Genomic DNA, 27,112 nt, shown 5'->3' with positions numbered 1-27,112 from the left:
GCCCACCACGGCACCTAACCCAGGGCATGCATTTAACATCCAAGTAGTTTCAACCGCCTCAGAGTTCAAAGAGCTTTGTGCTAAATCATTGTGTCGCTTTATTGGAATCTGGCTTAGCATATGGTGCGAAATCAGCTACTGTGGTTTCTAAAACGTGGTTTATAATTCATCTGAGATGTCAACAGAGCTAATTGTGATATATTCAACAAACTATGTCCAAACAAACCATGGTTGAAAATATGATGTCACATCTGGTGAGACAAGGTTTAAGCAGGGCTTATCCAAAACAATCATTATTATCTGGGCTATGTAACATGCTCTTACAGACCATTTTTTACACACTGGGCAGACTGGGTGCACATAGCACGTTAAGCCCAAACTGAACAAACTGCATTATAATTCAAACCAAGATATGAACCCAACTCTTATTGCTTTTGCTATGAATTGTTCAGTTGATGGTATTATGAGGAGAGTTCTTCCCACATTCTTGCTTTGCTCACTGATTGGTTATGTGAGAGCAAGCAATGCTCCCATTGGTCCTCTGCTCTGTCAGTTGGAGGGCTTGGTCTTCATTTGATGAATAAATAAGGTGAAATTGGAGGTGGCTAATTTACTCTGCAGGAGTTTCTGTGAAGAGCTGAAGACTCCCTTGAAACTTCCTACTACGAAAATGTAAGTGTTTTCCACGTTTTTTAAGAATTGTATTTATGCTGTTAGGAAGAAAGTGTTCATGTACAACATTAGGGATGATATTGGCTATGTGAACATGGAATGCTAGTTCCACTTTCTCTTTTATCTCCAGAGTTTCTAAGAGTGAATTCATAGAACATTTATAAGCCATCATGTAGTCTGCTTTTTAGTGTAGTAAACCCAATTTTAATTTATTCAACAAACTCTATTTTTTTAAAAACAACTTTACATGTTTGCCTTTTATCATTAAATTTTACCAGGTTTCATTTTTATACTCTAATGTAACATAAGACTACATGTATTTTAGATAAGGTCTATATAGAACAATTAGCCATATTGTAGCCTTGGAAATGTAAAAGCAATGTAGCTTAATCGTGAAGCAAGGTTGCAACTCATTAAGGGAATCCCTGCTTAGATTCTTGCCTTGCGATAAGCCATGTTTTAGTTAACTCTATACAATAAGCCATAATTTCTGGGTTCCTACCCAAAGCTAAATTATAAACCATGATTCCCAAGGCACAATTGCAGGCTTATATGAGTCAAAACAATTGTGGTTTAATAAGTAGGAAGACTTGTTGATTGGGTTCATCCATCACGTTAAGCTACAGTTTGGGTTAATTGGTTTTTCCTTAAAATGGAAGCTACCTACAACAATTTATTTAATTTCCAAAGTTGCAGGAAAGAAAAATTCTACTAAAAAGCACTGGCAAGAAAAGTATGATGTGCAGTAATTGGCTTATTTGTTCTCCTTGAGCAGGTCTCTCACACAATCATGTCTTCTTTTCCTCTGCATCTCCTGCTTCAGAAAAGTTACACATGAGCTGTTGCCTATTTCAGTGGAGGCAAAGTGGAGGCAAGAGCTATAGAGAAAGAAGCACCATTGTTCTTCTTGAGCTGCAGGTATCTTGAGAGAGTTACAGCTGTTATTAAGGGATATTTTTGTTCTTCTAGGCCAGAACAACATCCAGTGGCTCCCGGAAATAATGAGGAACAGTCTTCAGCTATGGAGAATAATGAAATGCAGCAGGTAAGTTTGTCCTTGGCGGGTCTAAGCTAATGAATAATATCAGTAGACATCTGTATATAATTTAGATAGGATAAATAAAATTGCAGGGCCAATTTAGACTTTAATGCTAAGTAATATTTAATGCGATAGAAACAATGTTTTATATGGAAGGCTGAACCATGCTATTTAATTTTAATTAAAGGTAATTAATTTTCCTCAGCGCAGTTTTTTTTTTTTTTTAAGTAGCATTCCTCAGTCCATCATTCAAAAGCGAGGTCTTTTTTGCACCAAAGGCTCTATGAATGTGAAACCAAAGCACAGGAAGCAGCCTATTCCACCCTTGAAATAACTGAAACACGATAGACTGCTTGGTTTCTTATGGTTTGAAATTTTACAACTTATAAAATGTAGAGTGAGAACCAGTTTGGTGTAGTGCAGAGGTCTTCAAACTTGGCAGCTTGAAGACTTGTGGACTTCAACTCCCAGAATTCTCCAGCCAGCATAGCTTTAGCATAGCTAGCATAGCATAGCTGGCTGGAGAATTCTGGGAGTTGAAGTCCACAAGTCTTAAAGCTGCCAAGTTTGGGGACCCCTGGTGTAGGGGTTAAGGCACCACTGTAGACACCCAGGATTGCAGAAGTTCCAGCCCCCATTTATGCTCAAAGCTGATTGGGGGTGGGGGGTGGCGCGCGGGGGACTTGCTTTGCACTTCCAAAATCTTGCCAAGAAACTTCCAGGAATTAATCCAGGAATAAGATACTGATTCAAAGGTGCCAGGGCTGCAAAAATTAAGGCAACCACTAGATGGCAATGAAAATAGAAGACTAAGTTTGGTGCGCTTCTGAATTTTTGCAGCCTGTATCTCGGAGCCCTGCAATAAAGGCAGAAGGGATGGCCTATCCTAGGTCTGTTTTTCTGACCTGGAATGCCAGCAGTTTTCCTAGGAATTGTCTATTTCTCTTCCACTCTACAATGAGGATTTTCCTAACTTCCTGTCCTAGAATGTACTAAACCTAACACTAGCAGACAAAGCTTATTGAATCCCTGACATTGTCCATCTATAAATAGGGGAGCTTTTCCTTGGAATTAATGGGTAGTCTGCCTTTTGGGTTGGTGGCATATTCTAGCACGTTGAGGGCAAGGAATGGACACACTCACAAAATGGCTAAGTTTGCCTACTCATAAAGTACCTGCTATGGGGTGAGTGTGGCCAGTTGCAAAACATCCATGGTTCAAAAAGCTGAATAGTTCCTTCAAGAAACTAATTTCCCTCTGTTAAAGAGTATTTTTATGTGGTGCAAAAGGATATTTCATCAAAGTAGCGCTGGAGTTTTCCTTGTAATATGCCAGCTTTGTTTTACTCTCTTAATTTCTATTTAACTTTCTAAACCTCTTTTTTTGAAAAAAGGACACGTGGACTAAAAGCCTCATAGATACCCAAGCACAGTATATGAGGGCATCTTGGCTCCAATGGGCATTATGTGCTCTTTGTGTCTCAATTTTTTCTTTTGTGCTAATAATCTATGTTGAGTATTGAGACATGGATGAACAATCGGTTGGGTAGTTGTGGCTTAACAAATTCTGAAGAATAATATATTAGATAGTTGCTTGGTATAATAATCTACGTATTGTATGTTTTTGGTGCCTATGCCAACAAGCGCTAAAATGTTGTGAATTGATTCAGTGTGGTTGGGAAGAAAGATTATCCAAAGGTACTGCTAACACAATTGTGTACAAACCAACCCTCATCTATTGTGTGCCTTGTTTGGTTTTGGATCGCAACTTCCAGAACTCCGCTAGAAGGGTTGTTAGTCATATACAGCTGGGAGTTATAGTCCCAACACACATAGAGGATACTCAAGGAAACCTTGTCTCTGTAGGTATTAGCTATAGTCATGTTTGAATATTGGATTTATTTACTAACCTTCTCTCCTATCATACCCCAAAGGATGTTCTTTCAAGAGCTACCAACCTACCTCTTGTCAGCTCCACTTATGAAATGGCAGCTTCGGTTTATACCTCAACTAAGGAGAACCACCCTTATGTTAAAGTCGTATTGGATTTGGCAGAGAAGAGCGTGAAGCATGTCTCCGAGATGGCTATGAGTAGTGCTCAACCTTTTCTGAGTAAGCTTGAGCCCCAAAGTAAGGCACTGCCTTCATTCTCAAGATTTTCTCTTTGTAGAAAGAGGCAGCAAGTCTTTGGGGGCACCTCACGGGCTTATTTTCACTGTAGATTTTGGGACTGGTTCACTTATGTAATGATTGTGAGGAATTCTATCTAGTGGTCTGTTGCTGAAGTCTTGCATATCTCTCAACAGTGAGACCAATGACCCAGAAAAGTAATTGACTCCTCTTCATTGGGAGGTCTTCCAGGGCAGATTAGATAGCCCCTTTTAAGGGACTCGGTGGCTCAGTGGCTAAGAAGCTGAGCTTGTTGATCGAAAGATTGGCAGTTCAGCAGTTCGAATCCCTAGTGCTGCGTAACGGGGTGAGTTCCTGTTACTTGTCCCAACTTCTTCCAACCTAGCAGTTCGAAAGCATGTAAAAAATGCAAGTAGAAAAATAGGGACCACCTTTGGTGGGAAGGTAACAACGTTCTGTGTGCCTTTGGCATTTAGTCATGCCGGCCACATGACCACGGAGACATCTTTGGACAGTGCTGGCTCTTCGGCTTTGAAACGGAGATGAGCACCGCCCCCTAGAGTCGGGAATGACTAGCACATATGTGCAAGGGGAACCTTTACCTTTTAATGTGGATTTCTGCACTGAGCAGAAGTGAGATATGAGAGCTTCAGTGGTTTTGGATCACTTTCCAATTCTAGGATTTGGTTATCTCTTTCTCTCTTCTCACTCCTGTTCAATATGGAGCGAATCTTTATTTACCCATCGATATTGTAATTTCTGTCATTTCAGTAAGGTACCTGGATTGCAGGAATTGCTGTAATACTATATAGATGTGTGTTAGAATGTGACATTTCTTGTAAGGATGGAAATGGGACTGGGAGGCCCACATTCATGTTTGTAAAGCCACTCAGAGTCACATCTTTGTGGGATGGGCAATACACAAATATAAAAATATAAAAGAATGAATAACTGGATATAACTGGAATATCTTTTCTGTAAACTGTAACAGACTTTAATTTGCAGAAGTTTATACCATGAGAAATTTAAATGGAATGTAGTGAGGGGAGAAGGAAGATTCAGTGATTATTGATTAGAATTCTAAAAATAGTTAATACTTTTTGGATGTTATGTCAAAAGCCTATAAACTAAAAACTGCCTCTCTCTAGTTTCAGTAGCCAGCCACTATGCCTCCAAGGGTTTGGATAAACTGGAAGAGAACCTGCCATTCCTCCATCAGACAGCTGACCAGGTAAACTGAACTTCTTATTTTTACATCTGTCTTTTAATATCATTGTTGATGGGAGATAAATCTCCCATCTAGAGGTTTGGGGTGCAACTCCAATATGTCTTAAAATTGCCTTATGTTGGGGATAATAATCCAATGTTCTTATTTCTGGTCAAGAGCATGAGGGAAAAGATCCAAAAATACACTAGGACAGTGATGGCTAACATTTTTGCTGTCACGTGCCAAAAGTCGGGGGAGTGTGTGGGGGGGGCTCACACACATGCGTGCCCACACCCATAATTCAATGCACCCCATCCCCCTGCGCATGCCCATGTGACCCCACCGAGCTCCCCCCGCTTTTGGCACGCGATGGCACGGTGGTCCCAGTAGGCCCATTTTTCACCCTCCCCAGGTTCCAGAGGCTTTCTTTCGCCAACCCCCTGGGAGGCTCTCTGGACGCCGGAAACAATCCGTTTGCTGATTTCCGGTGGGACCTAGAAAGCCTCTGGAGCTTGGGGAGAGCAAAAAACGGGCCTTCCTTCCCCTGAAGGCCCTCCAGAGGCTGGAAACAGCCTGTTTCCTGACTTCCGGTGGGCCCAGAAGGCCTGAAAATCAGCTGTCTGGCGTGCGCATGTGCGCTGGAGCTGAGCTAGGGCAATGCTCGCGTGTCCACTGATATGGCTCCACGTGCCACCTGTGGCACACGTGCCATAGGTTCGCCATCACGGCACTAGGATATAAAATTAGAAGCCACTTGATCAGGGGATGAAAACTTGTGTAAAATCTGATTTCAGCATTGTATTGATTTATTTGATCTGATAGCTTGGAACAGAGCAGCAGCTGGGGGTAAGTAAATGGAATCTAAAGAGCAATAGAAGGGACATGTTGCTTGTTTTCCAAATATAGATTCTGACAACCTAAGATTTGGATGGGTTTTTGCCTACCCGGAGTAATTCTTCAGAAAATAATGGTTAGAACTACGTTACATCCACTTCCCAAGAGACGGAATGTTGCAGCTTGTTTAATGGTATCCCCATAGGTTATTTCTGAGACACAGGAATTGGTGTCCTCCAAAGTAGCAGATGCCAAAGAAGCCGTAGCCAAAGCTGTCCAAGATGGCAAAGAGATGATCATAGACACAAGAATGGGTAAACTTGCCATAAGTGGGGTAGAAGCAGTCCTGGAGAAATCGGAAGAATTGTTGGATCACTATCTACCAATGACGGATGAAGAACTTGGTAAGCAAGGAGTTTTTACCCCGTCTCCAGTCTGTGAGATCATAGGAATTAAGCATTTGCAATACTCCCAGTCTCACTCAATCATCTTTTGTGAATATTGCTGTTTTCAAAGGCCATGCCTTTGCAAAAGAAAATGGCTTCCATGGGTTGATGCCTGAGGAGATGTTTCAAAGAAGTAACATGTTTTTATCCCACAGCTAAAATAGCACAGTCTGCACCAGAAGGGATCCCCCTGCAACCTGAATCCCAAGGCTATTTTGTGCAACTTGGGTCCCTGTCAACTAAAGTCCAGCATCGGGCCTATCGGTATGCTGTGGTAAAAATGGAAGCAACCAGGGAAAACATCCAGAATACATTTAGCCAGTTACGTCAAGCCATTGGGCAGGTAGGAGAATTCACCTCCAGACCCCTTGTTTTTATTATTATTGAATATGGAATGAAATGTTCTTCAGCCCTACCCCTCCTTAACTATGTTTCCTTTGTGGTATATGCAACTCATGCTATTGTGGCATAGGAGCAGTAAGTACATAAAAAGGACACATGTATGTATAATGTTGAAGGAACTTTGTGTGACACATCCAGAAGGGAGCTCATGCGGGAAATGATTTATTTAACGGAAATAAGAAAGCAAAAGGGAAGCTGTGCTAGGAAGATGATGGAAATGGGGCGCTTAAGATTAGATATCTAAACTTAAATTTTCTTACAACAAAATGCCTTGCCTTTACTTTTTTTTTTCCCCACTTGGAAATTAGCAGCCTTATTTTTTTTTTTAAATCTTTAGACCATATTGGTTATTTTTGTGAATTGTTCAAGGCAAACTGTGGTTGCCAGATCACATTAAAAGAGAAAAAGCAGGGGGGAAATGGCAAAAATTTATCTAAATTGAGAGTGGAGACTCCAACTGATAAACATTTGTATTATTTATTTAGTGCTTTGAGACATTTGCAAGGGGGATGGATAGCTTGCTCTGGTCATTATCTTTCTGATGGCAAAGCAAATTGTATTGCTCTAAACAAAGCTGTACTAAAACGATTCCTTGTTTTGTCCACCAGCTAGAACATACCACGCAAGATATCCTTCAGATACCCCAGGAAGAAAAAGAAAAGCTCCAGCAGGTACGGCTGGATTAAAGTCATAGGGAGACCAAGAAAACATGAGCTCTTGATGTAATAATTGTAGGGCCATTCTTGAGAAGCTAAAATATTTATTGGTTCATTCTTTTTCCCAGATGGAATCTCATAGCTTGGCCATGAGTTATCACATCACTGAACAACTGCAGATGGCATACGTCAACTTGATGGGGAGCATCCAAGGTCTGCCTGGTACCTTTCAGCAGAATATTGAGTTGGCTCTCCATAGTATTGGGGAACTTCAAGCTACCTTTACTGATGCTCAATCTTTCCAAGATCTTTCTAGCAACCTTTTGATTCAAAGCAAGAAGACAGCCGGCATAGCCCAGAAGTACGTAGATGATATCTTGGACTATGTGCTGCAAAACACTCCATTATCCTGGCTTGTGGGACCTTTTGTTCCTGCACTTAAGAATACCTCGGGTGACCCGGAGCCTGCAAAACCTAATGAAAGGGAAGTGGAAACTCTGAAACCAGAAGCTCCAAAGGAAACTCAGTGACTTAGTATTTAGTCCAGATGGTGGCATGCTATTCCTAAGATACAAAGGAAGTGTACAAAAGCGGTTGTAGATTCTCATGGGGGGGAAAAACTGAGACTAACATGATTGAAATATTCCTGTCTTCCAAATTGTATCGCAGTGGAGTTTCAAGCTCAATTATTCCAAAGGAAAGATACATGTTAGTTGATTTTCCTAAGGGCTTCACTTTGAGAAATAAAACAACTGATTCATGTTGTACTACAATTTGATTTTTAAGCTTCCCAGGTATATTGAATGGCACCACTGTAACTCTTGGATTCTTTGATCTGAAATAAATGTCATTGCACAAAAAATATAGGTAATTGTTTGAAGTTTGTTTCAGGGTCTTGCTATAGATAATCCATGCTACGGGGTTATGATTCTTTTGCAGTATTCTACAATCTTGATTTCACAAGGACATTATATATTTATGTGCTGGAAGTGGAAAAGAAGAGAGAGTTGAAGTTCCATTTGTTCATTTTTCTTACTGTCAGGGAATTTCTCCTTAATTCTAGGCTGGATCTCTCTGATAAGTTTACAATTTTTTGCTGGAAACTTAACAATTATTCTTCAGTTTCCAAATCAGAACTGGTTCTAGGCAATAATTTCAATGTCTAGCAGGGCCAAGAGAGTTTCCTTTTCTCATATTTTAATATTGTAAAGTCTCTGTTTCAAAGTCCAGCTTGTTTTAGAATGTGACATTCTAAGGTTAAGGACAGATGAAGGTTGACTCAACTGGCCATTAAATTAAACTTTTATTCTAAATATTTAGATGCCCGGTGACCACAGGAGGAAATTAGTTTCTGGGCAAGAATAACCATCAGTGCAAATTGCCTCCAAAGAATTCTAGCCAAATTTCTCAATTGCTCCGCAAATTTTAAGATAATGTTCCTGTTCTCCTTACTTATTGCAAGGTTTGCTTTTACTACCTTGATATGCAGGTAGGATACATATGTATGGAGATTTCCTGAGCTTACAACCTGTAAATGATGTCAACTGGTGATTTTGAGAAAGTAGTCTGACATACGTTTTAATATATCCAAAGCATCCCACCTTAAACCGTGCATAAATAACAGGAAAAAGGATTGTGAAATCCTAAGCATTTGCCACTCAGAGATCAACTGCATGCTGGAACTTTTAAAGTCCATCCTTGCACCTAGTCAGAAAGCCACCTCTAAGTTCTCCAAGCCTTCATTTAACACACCAAACAGTCTAGCCAAAGGCTATGTTGATGCATGAAGAGTCTTGCCTTGAACAGTGAGCAGCAGTCTCAAAATGCGCAATGTGTTCTGAAAACATGTCCGGCTCCAAAAACATAACACATATTGAGGTTCTTCTAAGTTTCCTTTGTTGTTCCTCACCTACAATAGGCAAAAATCTTGCCAAACTGAATGGACTACTTGTACCATTGAACATACTTGAGAACTACTAGGGAGTGTTGTGGCCCGCCGGCAGCCAGCTGGCAGCAGAGTCAGACAGTGAGGAGGTTGGGGAGGAACATGGGCCAGTCCTGGGGGCTGGGGAAAGCTTGGACAAAGGGTTCTGTGCCAGAGGCAGAGAGGGAGATAGACAGCAGTGAAGCAGAAGAACAGCTGGAGCCCGTTCCCAGTGTGTGCATGCGCAGAGCTGCCAGAAGGCAAGAAAAACTCAAAGCAGGGTCGACTCAGGAGTAAAGCCACACCTTGGAGGCAGGGGTGGGTTCTAAAATTTTTTACTACCGGTTCTGTGGGTGTAGTTTATTTTGTGGGCGTGGCTTGATGGTCATGTGACAATTCTTTAGGATTTAGCAGAGGTACTGATCTACCAGGCTTTTAACTACTTGCAGAGCTGTATCAGTCTACCCATTTATTTTTGCAGGCACTGGTCTACTCATGTATTTTTGCAGGCACTGGTCTACCCATTTATTTTTGCAGGCACTGGTCTACTCATGTATTTTTGCAGGCACCAGTCTACTCATTTGTTTTTGGAGGCACTGGTCTACCCATTTATTTTTGCAGGCACTGGTCTACTCGTGTATTTTTTGCAGGCATTGATCTACCCATTTATTTTTGCAGGCACTGGTCTACCCATTTATTTTTGCAGGCACTGGTCTACTCGTGTATTTTTTGCAGGCATTGATCTACCCATTTATTTTTGCAGGCACCGGTCTACCACCAAACTGCCTTTTACCACTGATCAGCTGTAGGGCGGCCCTTTGAAGCCCCACGGCAAGAATTTAAAGAATTTTTTTCCTTATAGCCCATCAGCTGGGACTCAGGAGGCAGCAATAGATTGGGGGTGGGGCCAAATAAAAGGTAAGAATAACACGGGGTGGGGGACGGGGGGGCAGAACCAGTTCGGTGACATCATATCGTCACCGCTACTGGCTGGGCAGAACCGGGAGGAACCCACTACTGCTTGGAAGTGATTGGCCCCTCCCATAGGAAACAAAAGAGGAGCGATCAGGGGCTTTTGCAGGAAACAATTCGTTTGGTAGTTTCAAGAGTGAAAAGTTCTGTTCATGACTCTAAGAGACTCTGTGCCAAGTTTTGCTTTACTCTGCGTTTGGAAACAAGTTACGTGGCAGCTTGCCAAACGAGATAAGGTGTGTTGAGAAATATTCCTTTGAAAAACCGTTTGGACAAACCCTGCTAACTGTGAATGACAGTAATTCACAGTCGTGTAAATAAAAGAGGTTTTGCCAGGACCAATTCCTGCTTCCTGCTTTTTAAGGGAGCCTAGGTCAGAACAGGGAGCAGCTGTCTTAACACTCTTCTCCCACACAAACTATCTGGACTTTCACTGTTGTTTGCTTCGCTGGAATTCACTCCTTCCCTTCTGGCAATCTGGACTACATCACAAAACCATACTCTTCCCACCCACCCCAAAAGGAGAAGAGACGGATGTCCCAAAGTTGGACTTTGTTTTTCCTTGAAGACGTTTCGCTTCTCATCCAAGGAGCTTCTTCAGTTCTTCAGAAGCTTCTTGGATGAGAAGCGAAACGTCTTCAAGGAAAAACAAAGTCCAGTGGTCTTTTGAAAAAGCAAGCAACTTTGAAACAACCATGACCTGGATGATTTGAGAATTTCCATAGATGAGGAGAGATTGATGTTCCAAAGGGCCAATTAGGATAAGCTAATACAAACCGCCCCAGCGGAAACCTTCCCTGCTTCCTGACCTACTATCGCTTAAATTCCAAAAGATCATTCAAAGTTTGGGACTTTTGATTCAGACTGAAGCATGGATCAAGCATTTTTGTGAGGTATTTAACATAATACCTAGTGATCAGGGTCCATCAGGAATCATTTTTCACTCTCTCCCCAACCGTTCTCCTGTCTTTGCACATTTTGGAGACCATCAACTCATCGCATAACTTAAAAAAAGGTAAAAGTTTTCAAGGAGACTCAATTCCTGTGAAATTCCTAGATTCAAATCCCAGCTAGTGAGAATAGAATGGAATGGAGTGGAGAGTGGAGAGTGGAGAGTGGAGAGTGGAGTGGAGTGGAGTGGAGTGGAGTGGAGTGGGGAGTGGAGTGGAGAGTGGAGTGGAGTGGAGTGGAGTGGAGTGGAGTGGAGTGGAGTAGAGTAGAGTAGAGTAGAGTAGAGTAGAGTAGAGTAGAGTAGAAACAGTTGGAAGGGACCTTGGAGGTCCAACCCCCTGCTTAGGCAGGAAACCCTACACAACTTCAGATAAATGGTTATCCAACATCTTCTTAAAAACTTCCAGTGTTGGAGCATTCACAACTTCTGCAGGCAAGTTGTTCCACTGATTCATTGTTCTAACTGTCAGGAAATTTCTCCTTAGTTCTAAGTTGCTTCTCTCCTTGATTAGTTTCCACCCATTGCTTCTTGTCCTGCCTTCAGGTGCTTTGGAGAATAGCTTGACTCCCTCTTCTTTGTGGCAGCCCCTGAGATATTGGAACACTGCCAGCACATTCTAATGCTGGCCTCTTTATTTAGCCATACTTTTACAGATGCATAAAGAGCAGAGAGGCTCTATAACAATTCCAACCTTTCCCCCTCCTGGAGTTGGGCTGTGCCTCTCTGGAGATCCACATGAGAATTTCCTTGGGTGGCTTCGTGGTCCAATCTTTGCCGAGTCTTCACTCAAAAGAGGCATATCTTTGTCCATAAAGCAGTTGGAATGGAAAATTGCACCCTTCTTTATAAACTTCCAGTTTGGTCTAGTGGTTAAGGCATCAGGTTAGAAACCAGGAGACTGTAAATTCTTGTCCTCCTTAGGCATGAAAGCCAGCTGGGTGACTTTGAGCCAATCATTCTCTCTCAACCTAATCCACCTCACCGGGTGGTTGTTGGAAAACAGGAAGAGGAATATATATTATGTATGTTTGCTAAATTAAGTTATTTATAAAAAATAATAGGCAGGATAATAAACACACAAGAATGTTGATAACATGGCCTAAACATTTTAGAAGTGTTCCCTTACCCAAAATTTGTGGATTCCCAATTTTTTTTCATCTATCTATCTATCTGTCTGTCTGTCTGTCTGTCTATCTATCATCTATCTACCATCTATCTATCTATCTACCTGTCTATCTATCTATCTATCTATCTATCTATCTATCTATCTATCTATCTATCTATCATCTCACAGCCTTTCTTAATTCTATGGAAAGAAAATCATCTTTAAGAAAGTTGAAACTAGGTAGAACATGGATTGTGCTTGCTGTGTCCTCTATCTGTCTGTGTTCAAGATACATCTACATCTTAAAACCAGGAGAGATATTTTCTCAGCAAAAAAGAGTGATGCCTTAAAGCAGATGTTCCTGAAAAAAAATATTTTATTTATTTCTCTATTTTGAACATGCTTATATCAATGATTTCCCAAACAACGTGTGCCAAGTCACAGTGGTAGGCTTGGAAAGAACCATGAGAAATAATGAAATGTCCCTCAAAGCCTGGTGCGCCAGCTCATTCAGGTTGGGTGGAGAGCTGTACTCTTTTGAGGAAATATCACAAGATTACAAACTCTGCCCCAGGGCGGTAGTTTGGAAGAAGATATAGCTCATTGCTTGTTTATGGGGTTGGGTTTTCCTTGCCTTTCATGTAAAGTTTTAGAATCACTAAACATATCATACTGTAGGAGAAGAAAGGACAGAGCTTGGGGGTGGAGTTAAGAGAGTTATCAGTCTGGAGTCGTTGCATTGCCACAAGCATCCAAGTCCAGCCCCCCTTGAATTCTGTTGACTCTTATCTAACACTATTATTCCTTTTTTAAAACTTTATTAATTTAATGCTGACCTTAACATGTGAGCCTGATTCCTTGTGCCTGACACATCAGGTCTGATATATAGAAAATGGTTAAAAGGGGCAGATTTTTTATTTTTCTGTAATCTAACACAGAGTTCCCCAACATTTCTGGCTTTACAGATTGGCTGGGGGGTGGGGGGGGGAGAGAAAGAGCCTGGTTCTGCACCAGTGGCCACCAAGCGTGCTTGTGCACAAGCTCTATTTGCACAAGCGACATGCATGTGTGCCTCCTGCTCTCTTAAATGGAGAGCGCCCGCCCTCGCTGGTCACACAAGTGAGGATGCGCCTACATGCGCAAGCTCACCGATCATTTCTGTGGCCTGCTTGCAGACCCCTCATAGCCCACTAGTGGGCCACACAGCCCACAGATTGGGGACCCCTGATCTAACAAATAAAGTAGGGTTAATATTGAAGTATGGTATTTTTCTTCTATTGTAACTATGGTTATAATTATTAGGTTATCATTCCACAAGACATTCATAAAAATGGGAGAGACTTCAGTTAAATGGTCATAGGTTCCCTCTTGATGTTTTAGAATCCCCCCCCCCAACTTCAATGTCCCTACTCTGTGCTAATTGTGGATGTAGGAAAAGAAACTGAATGACTTACGTAATGGATCTGTAATCCACCTTTCTCAGATTTTCCAAGTCAATAATTTAACAGCCCTTTAATGCAGAGTGGGATTGCTGTGCTCTGGAAAGCGTTTTTAAAACTCCATTTACCTCTGCCATTTCCTTAATTTGTTGGTAACTCTTCCCCAAAGCTGTTGATTTTCTGTCAAGAGAAATACAAAGATATACTTATGTGTGCTTTCTTCTATAGGAAAGGTGTGGGTGTGTACAAGTTAACAAGGTGATTGAGCGATAACTAGTATTTAACATTCTGGCATTATTCTTCTCTCTATACTTCTTTTTTTTCCCTTTCTCTCCACCGGCTTTGATGTAATAATATCCATGCAGTGCCAGATAAAGGGGTGTTTCCAACTTGCTGGAAAAGTGATTTTCGTTCCCAGGGAAAACAGTATTAAACCTGTTTAAAACGAGACGGAGGTGGTTGCTAAGAAGAGGTTAAAATAGAAAAGCCAAGGAAACCCATGAGATTACGGCCAGCAAAGGGTCCATCAGAGCTCTCCAAAAGATGACAAATTCAAGGGCTGATTTGAAGCCTCAGAGATAGGAAGGCACCTCGCCTTCTCAAAGACAGAAGAAGGATGCTGTTGTTTTGAACTTGATTAATGTGCTGGTCAGCAGCCTTGCAGAATGATGTAAAAAAAAAAAAAACTGACAGTTTCAGCACTTCCTACTCCTCTTTCAGAAATGAAGTATTCCCAGAGTTCTGATGAGGAACAGGTCACCATGAATAGAGAGGCATTCCAGTCCATCTATACCAGGGACGAATGACTTGCCCCAGGGGTGAAATCCAGCAGGATTCTGACAAGTTCTGGCGAACCGATAGCGGAAATTTTGAGCAGTTCGGAGAACCGGTAGCGGAAATTTTGAGTAGTTCAGAGAACCAGCAAATACCACCTTTGGCTGGCCCCTGAGTAGGGTGGGAATGGATATTTTGCAATATCCTTCCCCTGGAGTGGGGTGGGAATGGAGATTTTGCCACGCCCACCAAGCCACACCACACAGAACAGGTAGTACAAAAATTTGGATTTCACCACCGACTTTCCCTCCGAGAGACCTCAGCCGACGTTACCGTCCACCAGGGGCCATTCCGTAAGGTTCCACCTTATGATGGGAACAAAATGGCAGCTGAGAAATTGGCAGGACAGATCCTGGGTAGGTGGGGATATCGATGCTGCAACCATCACCCACGCTGCTCGAGGCTACCTTGAGGGGGTTGGTGATGGGTGTGGTGCCACCTTCCAGCAGCGGCCTCTCTTAGGGATTGGACCCCTTAAGACGCCGTCAGTAGTGGCCCAGGTTTTATCTTCTGAAAGGGATCCCGTCCAAAAAGGCACAGCCTGAGGCATAGCTTCTGGCTATGTGGGTTCCATCTGCCATGGGGGCTGGCACCCCAGTGGGTCACCAGATGGGACCCAGTACCCAGTGTAGGCTGGGTACCCAAGAAAAAAAGAAAAAGAAATGAAGTATACCCCCATTTCTTCTGCATGTTCCTATGTAAAAGGCTGAGGATATTGTATCAGATGTGCTTTCTGCAGTGTTGCGACAGCAAAACGCATGTTGGAGCTGCAACAGGTGAACTCAGGATTAAATATGGTTTAACTTGATATGGTATGGAAGGTCTTAAGTCCAAAGACTATTTAGCTCACTGTACTGTTACGTCAGTGCTCTAGGACGGGGGTCTCAAACCAGGGGTGAAATGCTCCCGGTTTGGACCGGATCACCCGATCTGATAGCGATGGAGGTGGGTGGTTTGGAGAACCGATAGCAAAAATCCCTGCTCCCCCCCCCATGCCCAGCTGAGTCGTGCGATCATCAGAGGCTTTTTTTCTTTTAAATGACTCTGACGATCCAAGCTCTCAACTTACAGCCATTTGCTTAGTGACCATGACCATTCAAAGTTATAACAACACTGAAAAAAGTGACCGATGACCAATTTTCACACTTAGGGACCATTGCAGCATCCTCATGGTCATGTGATCTAAATTCGGGTCCTTGGCAATTGACATGTATTTATGATGATTGCAGTGTCCTGGGTCATGTGACCCCCTTTTCCAACTTTCTGACAAGCCAAGTCAATGGGGAAGCCAGATAAATTTAACAACGGTGTTACTAAATTATTGGGCTAAATTATTGGGCTAAATTGTGGGCTAAATTATTTAATTTGGTTTTAAATTGTTTCTAACTTTTGTATTTCTGTATTTTATCCTGTGCCTGTTCACCGCCCTGAGTCCTTTGGGAGTAGGGCGGTATACAAATTTAATAAAACAAACATAAAACATACTAGCTTAACAACTGCACTAAAGGGTGCTTTTTTTTCAAGAGGCAAGTGGAATTTCTAGTTTTCCTTTGCTTCTCATCTAAGAAGTTCCTTCAGAGCTGAAGAAGCTTCTTGGATGAGAAGCGAAACGTCTTGAAGAAAAACAAAGAAAGCCCAGTTGCCTCTTGAAAAAGCACCTTTGGGACAACCATGACCTGGATGACTGAGACTCTCCATAGACACTTAACAACTGCAGTGTTTCACTTAACAACTGTGGCAAGAAAGGTTGTAAACTGAGGCAAAACTCACTTAACAAATGCTTCACTTAGCAACAGAAATATTGGGCTCAATTATGGTCCTAAATCGAGGACTACCTGTAGACTCAAACAACCTACTGAGCCAAAAACGCACCCCCCCCAAACTATATCATAATTTGGCGTCTTGTATTGGTTCAGCCTGTACCAGAGGTGGGTTTCAGCAGGTTCTGACCAATTCTGGAGAACCTGTAGCGGAAATTTTGAGTAGTTCGGAGAACCGGTAGTAAAAATTCTGACTGGCCCCGCCCACATCTATTCTCTGCCTCCTGAGTCCCAGCTGATTGGGAGGAAATGGGGATTTTGCAGTAACCTTCCCCTGGAGTGGGGAGGGAATGGAGATTTTACAGTATCCTTCCCCTGGAGTGGGGTAAGAATGGAGATTTTTTACAGTATCCTTCCCCTGCCACGCCCACCAAGCCACACCACCAAGCCATGCCATGCCACGCCCACCAAGCCACACCCACAGAACCGGTTGTAAAAATTTTTAAAACCCACCACTGGCCTGTACCATTATATCTAGTTTGCTAAAAATCTGCGGCAGAGTCTAAGCCCCCAAATCTTTCAGCCATCGTGAGATACTGAATGAAACTACCTTATAGTGAAGCTCCCAGTTCCAATAATAATTTGGTGAATGCAAGGAACTGGTTTTCTTCCTGTGAGGCAAGGCTCAAGTCCTTACTAGTTTGGGCGGGGGGAAATCCACCTCGCCCTTCCAAAACAGCATTCGTTAAAAATGTGTTGCTTTTTTGAAGGAAGACAACCTGCCTGCTCTTAGCAGAGTTGAATGTATACTAGATATGTTACATGGAACATAAGCCTGGGATCCCATGCTGTCAAAAATACGGAGCTGACAACTTTGGAAATAGCAAACTGTGAACATCAGATGCTCTGCTCCCTAAAGCATCTGCACTTTTGGAGAACTGCAAAGTGTTACCATATGGACGCCGATTGAAACAGAATTTCCTCAAACAGGGCATCATCGACAGAATGCATATCTCTGCACGCACGCGTACAAATCAGCCAGCCATTAAAAGTGCAGTTTTATAGATATCTATTCAGAAGTAAATTCCACTGAGTTTATTGGGGCTTCCTCTTCATCAAGAGGGCATAGGATACCAGTCTAAATCAACCCTCTTAGGCTTAATAAATCTAGCTCGCTGTGTTTCTTGGGGCAAAGCCATCTTTTATTACCATTTTTACAACAAAACTATTCCAAAATCTGCTTCGCTGTATCTCAAGTTTCCTTCCTTTTTTTTTAAAAAAAAAAACAATTTTTATTTAAAAAAAACTTTTTACAGAGTAAAAACTTTTTTTTAAAAAAGGAAAAATGGTGAAAAAATAAATGAGAGAAATGAAAATAGAGAAAAAGAAAAGACAAAATATATAACTTCTGTTCTTTTTTGTAACAATTATAAATGCATTTGAATTTTATCCTTTCTCTCACCAGGGTTACACCATAACTCCCATCTCTCCAGAGAAAGTAGAAAGTAGAAACTAGAGCTCTATCCTTCTTTTACTGAATTGTTATAAGGACTTTTACGCACAATGTATATATATCCTCACAAATAATTAAATTTCCAGAGCATTTGGATTCCTCCTGACTTTCACATTTTTTTTGTCAAAGGATGATGCGATCTCGTTAAATCTCTGCAAATAGTGTCATATCACCAGAGGTGCCAGTTCGTACCAGTTCGGCTGAACTGGTAGCGGTGACTGCGGGTCAGGGGTGAAATCCAGCAGTTTCTGATAGGTTCTGGAGAACCGATAGCGGAAATTTTGAATAGTTCAGAGAACCGGCAAATACCACCTTTGGCTGGCCCCAGGGCAGGGTAAGAATGGAGATTTTGCAAAATCCTTCCCTCAGGAGTGTGGAGGGAATGGAGATTTTGCAGTATCCTTCCCCTGCCATGCCCACCATGCCCACAAAGCCACGCCCATAGAACCAGTAGTAAAAAAATTTGGATTTCACCACTGCTGTGGGTGGACCCGGCCACCCGCCAGGCCATAATGCCATCCTATTTAGCCACATTTTCAAGACCGGGCGCATGCACAGGAAGCATGCGTGCGAGCAAAGCGCAAGCACAGAAGGGCGGGCGCATGTGCGGATGGTGCGTGCGGGCACAGTGAACCAGTGGTAAGAATATTGGAAACCTATCATATACCACCTACAGAATCTGTATAGGTAGCCTTCAACTTATGGCCATAATCGAGCCCCAAATTTCCATTGCTAAACGGGATAGTTGTTAACTGAATTTTGCCCCATTTTACAATCTTGCTTGCCGCAGTTAAAGGAATCATTACAGTTTTTTTTGTTTTTTAATTTGATTTATATGCCGCCCTTCTCCGGAGACTCAGGGCGGCTTACAATGTGCTCAGCAATAGCCTTCATCCTTTTGTATATTTATACAAAGTCAGCTTATTGCCCCCACAAACTGGGTCCTCATTTTACCTACCTTAGAAAGGACGGAAGGCTGAGTCAACCTTGAGCCTTGGCGAGATTCGAACCTGCAGTAATTGCAGGCAGCTGGTCTTAATAACCAGCTTAATAACAGGGTGCCTTAGACCACTGTACTACCAAGGCTCTTGTTAAGTTATTAACATGGCTGTTAAGTGAATCTTGCTTCTCTATTTACTTTGCTTTTCAAAAGGTTGAACGAAGGGGGATCACATGACCCCAGGACTCTTCAACTGCCATAAATACAGGCCAGTTGCCAAGCATCTGAATTTTGTTCAGGTGACTATGAGGATGCTGCAATAGTTGTAAGTGTGAAAAATTATCATAAGTCATTTTTTTTCAGTGCTATTGTAATTTTGAATGGTGACTAAATGCATGATTGTATGTTGAGGACTACCTGCATTGAGAGGAGATATATTACTATTTTTTTACCACGGCTCATAGTTTTTAGCAACTGTCCCAGGGGTGTGTTTGTAGGCTTTTGATCCAGCAAGCAAGCAAGCAAACAAGGTATATGATGGCTGTGACAGAGCATCTTGGAGAATTGAAGGAATTGTTGAATTCAGTTGGAATCATCTTCCCAATGCCAACAATGGGAATGATGTTTTTGATCCTCAGCAATATGGACATTTATGAACTTCAATCTGCAGAATTCTGGGAGATAGTTTAATGAAAAGAAGGACTACGGGAGACATGATAGCAGTGTTCCAATATCTCAAGGGTTGCCACAAAGAAGAGGGAGTCAAGCTATTCTCCAAAGCACCTGAAGGCAGGACAAGAAGCAATGGGTGGAAGCTAATCAAGGAGAGAAGCAACTTAGAATTAAGGAGAAGTTTCCTGACAGTTAGAACAATTAATCAGTGGAATAACTTGCCTCTAGAAGTTGTGAATGCTCCAACACTGGAAGTTTTTAAGAAGATGTTGGATAACCATTTGTCTGAAGTTGTGTAGGGTTTCCTGCCTAAGCAGGGGGTTGGATTAGAAGACCTCCAAGGTCCCTTCCAACTCTCTTATTTTATTCTATTTGAAGATGAAATCCACACACCTTAAAGATGCTGAGGTTGAGAAATACTGAATGGCAGTAAATGTCATGTGTGCAAATTCCAGATCGGTCCATGTGGGCTTCTGTTAACCTATGTCCATGCCCTTTTATGGAAGAAAAAAATTAAGAGATGTTACCAAAAAGAACATGAAAGAAGCAAGTAAGCAGGCTTATTGTCCAGGACTCAGCAAGACGTCTGACTTTTAGCTTTTCTTTTTAAGAATTGATAACAACTAGGAATCTGTACTGAAAACCATGTTTCAAACCTTCTTCTCTCATTCGAGAATAAGGATGAGAGAAAAAAAAGATCAATGACTATTTGTACGATCAGTATTGCTTCCTGCTTTTCCTTTGAGGGCCTTTTAAAAATACAATAAATAGAAACTAGCTCAGTTCAAATTTAAAGGCCCATATGTAACATTTCAATGTAGCACCTGGCATGAGATTGGGAGAATTTTCACCCTGCTCCAGCAGAAAAGCAAAATTTACAGAACAGTGAAATGATTTAGTTACTCTGAAAATTGGTTGAGTGAAATAATTTCACAATAGGCTTTCCAAGAATTGCTTCGCCAATCCAGCTTTCTCCAAACTGGTGCCCTCCAGCTGTCAAGTTTATCAATCCCAGCCAGTATTAATAAGATAAATACTGTATGTGTTTCCATTTGATTTAGAGCTGTTCTCTTCATTTCATAGGGGATAAAGTATGTTCTTCGGATTGCTTGGAGTTTTTGTGTAGGACTGGGATCCCACATAATAAATATTTCAGTATGATCTGGCTCCGTCCAATTCTTGGCAGCTGAAGACCATTGGAGTTATTGGCACTAATAAACTGTACTTGCAAAGCATGTTAACCCATATTTTGTTAATAGAATAGAATAGAATAGAATAGAATAGAATATTAGCAATAGATGCAATTTACATAGACTTCTGTAAAGCCTTTGATTCAGTGGTACATGACAAACTACTTCTAAAACTAAAATCCTATGGTATCTCCGGACCCCTCCATAATTGGATAACTGAGTTCCTGTCAGACAAGTGGTCAAAATAGGGAGCGCCTTATCAAATCCTGCACCTGTTAATAGCAGTATCCCCCAAGGCAGCGTTCTAGGATCAACACTCTTCATACTATACATAAATGACCTTTGTGATCATATTATAAGTAACTGCATTCTCTTCGCCGATGATGTAAAAGTATTTAACTCCAACAACAATGCTGCTACCTTTCAAAAAGAACTTGACTTTGTGTCGGAATGGTCAAAAAATTGGCAACTCCAAATCTCAACCAACAAATGCTCTGTCTTACACATTGGCAAAAGGAATCAGAACACAAAGTACAAGCTGAGTGGACACGCCCTTGTAGATGACCCTCACTCTGTCAAGGACCTTGGAGTACTCATATCAAACAATCTAAGTGCCAAAGTCCACTGTAACAACATTGCCAAAAAGGCATTAAGGGTTGTAAACCACATCTTCATAGCTTCTTCTCCGGTAATATTACACTACTAATTAGAGCATACAAAACATTTGCTAGACCAATTCTTGAATACAGCTCATCTGTCTGGAACCCGCACTGCATATCGGACATTAATACAATTGAAAGTGTCCAGAAATATTTCACAAGAAGAGTCCTCCACTCCTCTGCTCACAACAAAATGCCTTATGCCACCAGACTTGAAATTTTGGGCTTAGAAAATTTAGAACTACGCTGCCTTCGATATGACCTATGCATAGCTCATAAAACATCTGCTACAATGTCCTACCTGTCAATGAGTACTTCAGCTTCAACCACAACAATACACGAGCACACAACAGATACAAACTTGAAGTGAACCAAAACATACCTAGTCCTGCGAATGACGGTAAATATACGGGTCCCAGCTATGGTGGGTTTCAAAATTTTTTACTACCGGTTCTGTGGCTGTGGCTGTGGCTTGGCGGGCGTGGCTTGGTGGGCATGGCAGGGGAAGGATACTGTAAGATCTCCATTCCCACCCTACTCCAGGAGAAGGATACTGTAAAATCTCCATTCCCTCCCCAATCCAGGGGAAGGTTACTGCAAAATCCCAATTTCCTCCCGATCAGCTGGGACTTGGGAGGCAGAGAATAGATGGGGATGGGGCCAGTCAGAATTTTTACTACCGGTTCTCCGAACTACTCAAAATTTCCGCTACCGGTTCTCCAGAACTGGTCAGAACCTGCTGAAACCCACCTCTGGGTCCCAGGATAATGTTGCAGAATCCAATCTGAGTTGGATAACTGGACCAAAGCTTTATTCTTCCAAGTTTTCAGGCTCATGCTGGAGCCAGTGGTGGGTTGCTACTGGTTCGCCCCAGATCGGGCGAACCGGTAGCGGCGGTGGCGGGAGGCTCTGCCCACCTGCCTGGACATTTCTGCGCATGCAAGCGAGTGAACAAACGGGTAGTGCCGGGTTTTAAAATTTGCCCCTGGCTGGAGCCCATCATTGGGAATAGAACTTAGTCCCCTCCAAGGTTAAATTAGATCCCTAATTAGCATCCAGTTAGCAGTACAACAACCTACCTTCCCCACCTAGTCTTCAGAGAAAGAGCCAATGGAAATGCCATCTCTCAAAATATACCCCCTAGACTACCCTCCCACAACAAAAATGATCCATTTCTGATCATTATTGATTGTGATTATTTCACTGACTAACAGTAATATGGCTATGGTTGCTATAAAGTCGTACTTCTGGAGAAAGTGGGTAGAGATTGTTGGATAGGGTTAACTCACTAAATTGAATTATCTAGTGCCAGAACCACTAGAAAGACTATTTAAGTGGGTTATTGGCTGATAGGTTTAAATATATCTATAGGCAATATGCCCACTAAGTATATTTGGGTCAATGTCCACTAATAGCATCACTTGTTTCAGTGATATAATCATTCACTGTAAGTTGGACATTTTCTACATGAAACTTTAGATAATCTCATTTTCTGGCTACTAATAAACAAAACCCAAGAAACTAATTCTTCTCAGGAACAGAAATTAATCACTGAAAGATTTTGGTATCTTTTCAAAACTTGGAATGTGTTTGCCTAATGAGTCTAATGTTGTCCTGGCAATGTAATGTGATTCTTTTATTTTAAAAATATGATGGTTCATTTCCTGACTAATTTCATGTGAGTTCGGTAATAACTTTAAAAGATGAAATTGGAAAATGAATTGATTCCTTTCAAAAGGAAAGAAGGCTGGTTCCCAGAAGATTTAGAGAAAAACTAAGAGGCATCCTAGGCTTGGGTCACACCATAATGTTGGCCGTCTTGGTTTTTTTGACCATACCGTCTGGAAATTTTGTGGCTACTTCTGAGTTTAAGAATTTAAACTTCTGAGTTTAAACTCTGGGCTCAGACCAGAGAGACAAGTACATCCAAAAGGGAAGTTTCCAGAGATAATTGCTGCTGGAAAAACATTTAGATTCGGATGCAATGCAATTTTGTTGCTATTTAAAATATGCTCATTTATTTGAGTTGCCCCTGGAGTGTTTATTTGAGTATACATTAATTAGTAATTAAGGATGATTAGCATTTTGCCGGACTGAGTTTTTGATTCACCTCTTCATATTTACATGATTATTTGAATGTTTATCTGATAACATACCGGTAGAAGACATCCTTCCATTTAATTGGGTAAGTCAACCTTTTGTACAAAAAGGGGCAACCTTTTTGGGCAGCATTTGGGGAGGGTGTCAGAGGGTGGGGTGGGCGGAACAAGGTTTGCAGGGGGCAGGGCCAATGACACCACCAAAAGTTTTGTTTTTACTGGGGAGTTAAATTCTGGGTGCACTTATGTTTACACATGCATTAATGTTAAATCAACTCTCAAATATCCCCCCCCCACCAAATCTAGAGTTTTTAGGAGCCTGGAGCTATGTGCATGGATAGTTTAACTAATTTTCTTATACATTGAAAAAGTTGGATCAGGTGATCATTCTAGTCCCTTCCAACCAGGGGTGAAATCCAGCAGGTTCTGACAGGTTCTGGAGAACCGATAGCGGAAATTTTGAATAGTTCAGAGAACCGGAAAATACCACCTTTGGCTGGCCCCAGAGCAGGGTGAGAATGGAGATTTTGCAAAATCCTTCCCTCAGGAGTGTGGAGGGAATGGAGATTTTGCAATATCCTTACCTCAGGAGTGTGGAGGGAATGGAGATTTTGCAGTATCCTTCCCCTGCCACACCCACCAAGCCACGCCCACCAAGCCACAACATGCCCACCAAGCCACGCCCACAGAACTGGTAGTAAAAAAAAATTGAATTCCACTGCTGCTTCCAACTCTACCAATTTATTATATTATTTGTGTTATGCGCTATTCCTGAGAGTTCTGGGGCTTTAAAAAGAGGGTCAGGAGCCACTTAAGGCTCTCAACGTATCAATAGTTCATCTGTGACTGAGCCAGATGTCTTTAGAACAGTGTTTTTCAACTTTGAAAGGTGTGTGAACTTCAGCTTCCAGAGTTAAGTCCACACATCTTCAAGTTGCCAAGGTTGAGAAACATTGCTTTGGAGTTTTAGAGTTCTCCAGTGTGACCTAACAAGGCAGGGGTGAAATCCAGCAGGTTCTGACAGGTTCTGGAGAACCGGTAGCAGAACTTTTGAGCAGTTTGGAGAACCGGTAGCGGAAATTTTGAGCAGTTTGGAGAACCGGTAGCAGAAATTTTGAGTAGTTTGGAGAACCGGCAAATACTACCTCTGGCTGGCCACAGAGTGGCGTAGGAATGAGGATTTTGCAATATTCTTCCCCTGGAATGGAGTGTGAATAGAGATTTTGCAGTATCCTTCCCTGCCATGCCTACCAAGCCACGCCCACCGAGCCATACCACACCACACCACGCCCACCAAGCCACACCCACAGAATTGGTAGTAAAAAAAATTGGATTTCACCACTGTAACAAGGCCATGAATGGAATCCAGAACTTGCTCTGGAGACCTTGCAATTGCCATATCACCAAGTCAGCTCTTCAGATTACTGAATAATTCTGTCTGAACATTCTTGAAGTAGTGCTGCATTTTCTGATATTGCCATGAGCGGCTCTGAGTATGATTTACTCAGTATTATTACTTACTAGGAAAAGACTAGCACTGATGATGTTACCTATTTTGGGTAATGCAATTACACAAAATATGCAAGAAAATAACGGAGCTCAGAAAGTATCAAGGACCCCTCATTTCAACCCCGAGTTAACAAATATTCTCCTTTATTACTAGGAAAAGCCAGGATCCAAAGGAATGGAAGAAAACATGAAAATCATCAACAAACCAGGAAGAAAAGAAGACCAAAGTCTTATTCTGAATCTGGTTGTATGTATTTCCAGCGGCTGACTCAATTAAGTAGGGGAGAAAGGTTACACAGAGGAGGGAAAACTCATTGTTCCTTGTGTATTTATTGCATTTCAAGTGAGAATTTTAAAACACAGCTGGAGGCTCTTGATTTTTTCCTGATATTTGGATGGAATAATTGATGATCTGTGACTTTAATGATCATAATGCATCAGGGGTTCTTTTTAAAGCACATACTTAATAAATGGCAATTACAGGAAGCTAAGTGGGAGGGAACAGCAAGCACATTATGTCTTGTGCTAGGTGTCTTTGGGAACTTTCCAATGGCTCAAGGTCATTTTTGGACTGAGGTTTATTGGTAAGCAAGAGCATCTCCCAACCTGAGGGCAAGAATGTGGAAACTTGATTTAGGAAATGATTGCTGGCTTATCTGCAGCATCACTCATAAACAGATAAGAAGAGTAAATGGTACTTGTTAGTTGCTCATGATCCATTGCATTGAATTTGGGATATGAAAGAATCCTGGCTACTAAGCAAGGTGATGAAGCAGGCCAACAAAAGGATTATTTACAGGATACCTCTCAATGGTCTAGCCACAATATAAAAAATTAACAAATCGGAACTAAGTGAAAATGACACAAAAAAGAACAAAATAAGATTATTTTCATAGTGATGGTAAATATAGGTAGTCCTTGATGTACAACCACAATGGAGCCAGAGGTGGGTTTCAGCAGGTTCTGACCAGTTCTGGAGAACCGGTAGTGGAAATTTTGATTAGTTCGGAAAACCAGTAGTAAATATTCTGACTGGCCCCGCCCTCATCTACTCTCTGCCTCCCAAGTCCCAGCTGATCGGGAGGAAATGGGGATTTTGCAGTAACTTTCCCCTGGTGTGGGGTGGGAATGGAGATTTTACAGTATCCTTCCCCTGTCACTCCCACCAAGCCATGCCATGCCACGCCCACCAAGCCACACCCACAGAACCGGTAGTAAAAATTTTTGAAACCCATCACTGAATGGAGCCCAAAATTTTTGTTGCTAAGTGAGAAAGTTGTTAAATGAACTTGCCCCATTTTACAATCCTTCTTGTCACAGTTGTTAAGTGAATCACTGCAGGGGTTAAATTAGTAACATGGTTGGTAAGTGAATCTAATGTCCTCATTGACTTTGCTTGTCAGAAGGTCGCAAAAGGGATCACATGACCCTGGAACACTGCAACCGTCGTAAATCTTGTGCAACCGTCGTTGCCAAGTGTTGCCAATTTTGATCATGTGATCATAGGAATGCTGCAATTTATTTTATTTATTTGTTTCCATTTCTATATATGTAAGTTTTTCAAACAGCCAAGTCACTTTTTTCAGTGCCGTTGTAACTTCCAATGAATGGTCGAGGACTACTTGCATATTATGGTCTATATTTAAAAGCTCTATGAACGTAATGTACAACTATAAACACCTGCACCTACCTACCTTTATGGTAGAGCAAAATAGCCCTCACCTCATTCTCAGCATCTGCTCAGCACCACCTCCACCTGTGTGCATATGAGGATGAGGGCACCAATGAACAAAAACTTGGAACCCCGAATTCAGAAAGGCTACCTTATCTGGTTGACCCAGGAAATGCTACCACCCTTTGAATGAAAATTTAAGTTGTAATAAAGACAACTTCTTCCACCTACTTAATGCTTGTCTAGATACACAAGGCCCGAAGGTAGTCACGTGTGTCTTTAATTCCGATTTTCACAGTCCCTCTAAATCTTGTCTTTCCTTATCAGGAGTCTCTTCAACCCATGACAGTCCTCCTGAGAAAACTGAGGAGTTAAGTGAAGCTAATTCCCAGGAAATTACTATCTGAAGATACCACAGATGTTTTTAGACTCAGGTCTATACTTTTTAGGGGTAGAACTACCTAGTTAACCCACTGATCCTCATACA

At 41.8% G+C, this 27,112-nt stretch overlaps 1 protein-coding gene across 1 annotated transcript; it reads left to right on the top strand.

The window, feature by feature from the left end:
• The first annotated feature begins 1,647 nt into the window (after window positions 1-1,647).
• On the top strand, window positions 1,648-8,240 carry LOC117655632 (perilipin-3-like). Its single transcript, XM_087873058.1, has 6 exons — window positions 1,648-1,717; window positions 3,645-3,840; window positions 4,989-5,071; window positions 6,087-6,285; window positions 6,483-6,670; window positions 7,514-8,240. The coding sequence occupies exons 1-6, from the start codon at window positions 1,694-1,696 to the stop codon at window positions 7,913-7,915; spliced, it is 1,092 nt and encodes a 363-aa protein (XP_087729184.1). The 5' UTR covers window positions 1,648-1,693; the 3' UTR covers window positions 7,916-8,240.
• The last annotated feature ends 18,872 nt before the right edge of the window (window positions 8,241-27,112 follow it).

The sequence above is a fragment of the Pantherophis guttatus genome, chromosome 7, assembly GCF_059756535.1.
Source record: "Pantherophis guttatus breed Tessera chromosome 7, ASM5975653v1, whole genome shotgun sequence".
NCBI lineage: Eukaryota > Metazoa > Chordata > Lepidosauria > Squamata > Colubridae > Pantherophis > Pantherophis guttatus.
This window is presented reverse-complemented; position numbering and strand designations above follow the sequence as displayed.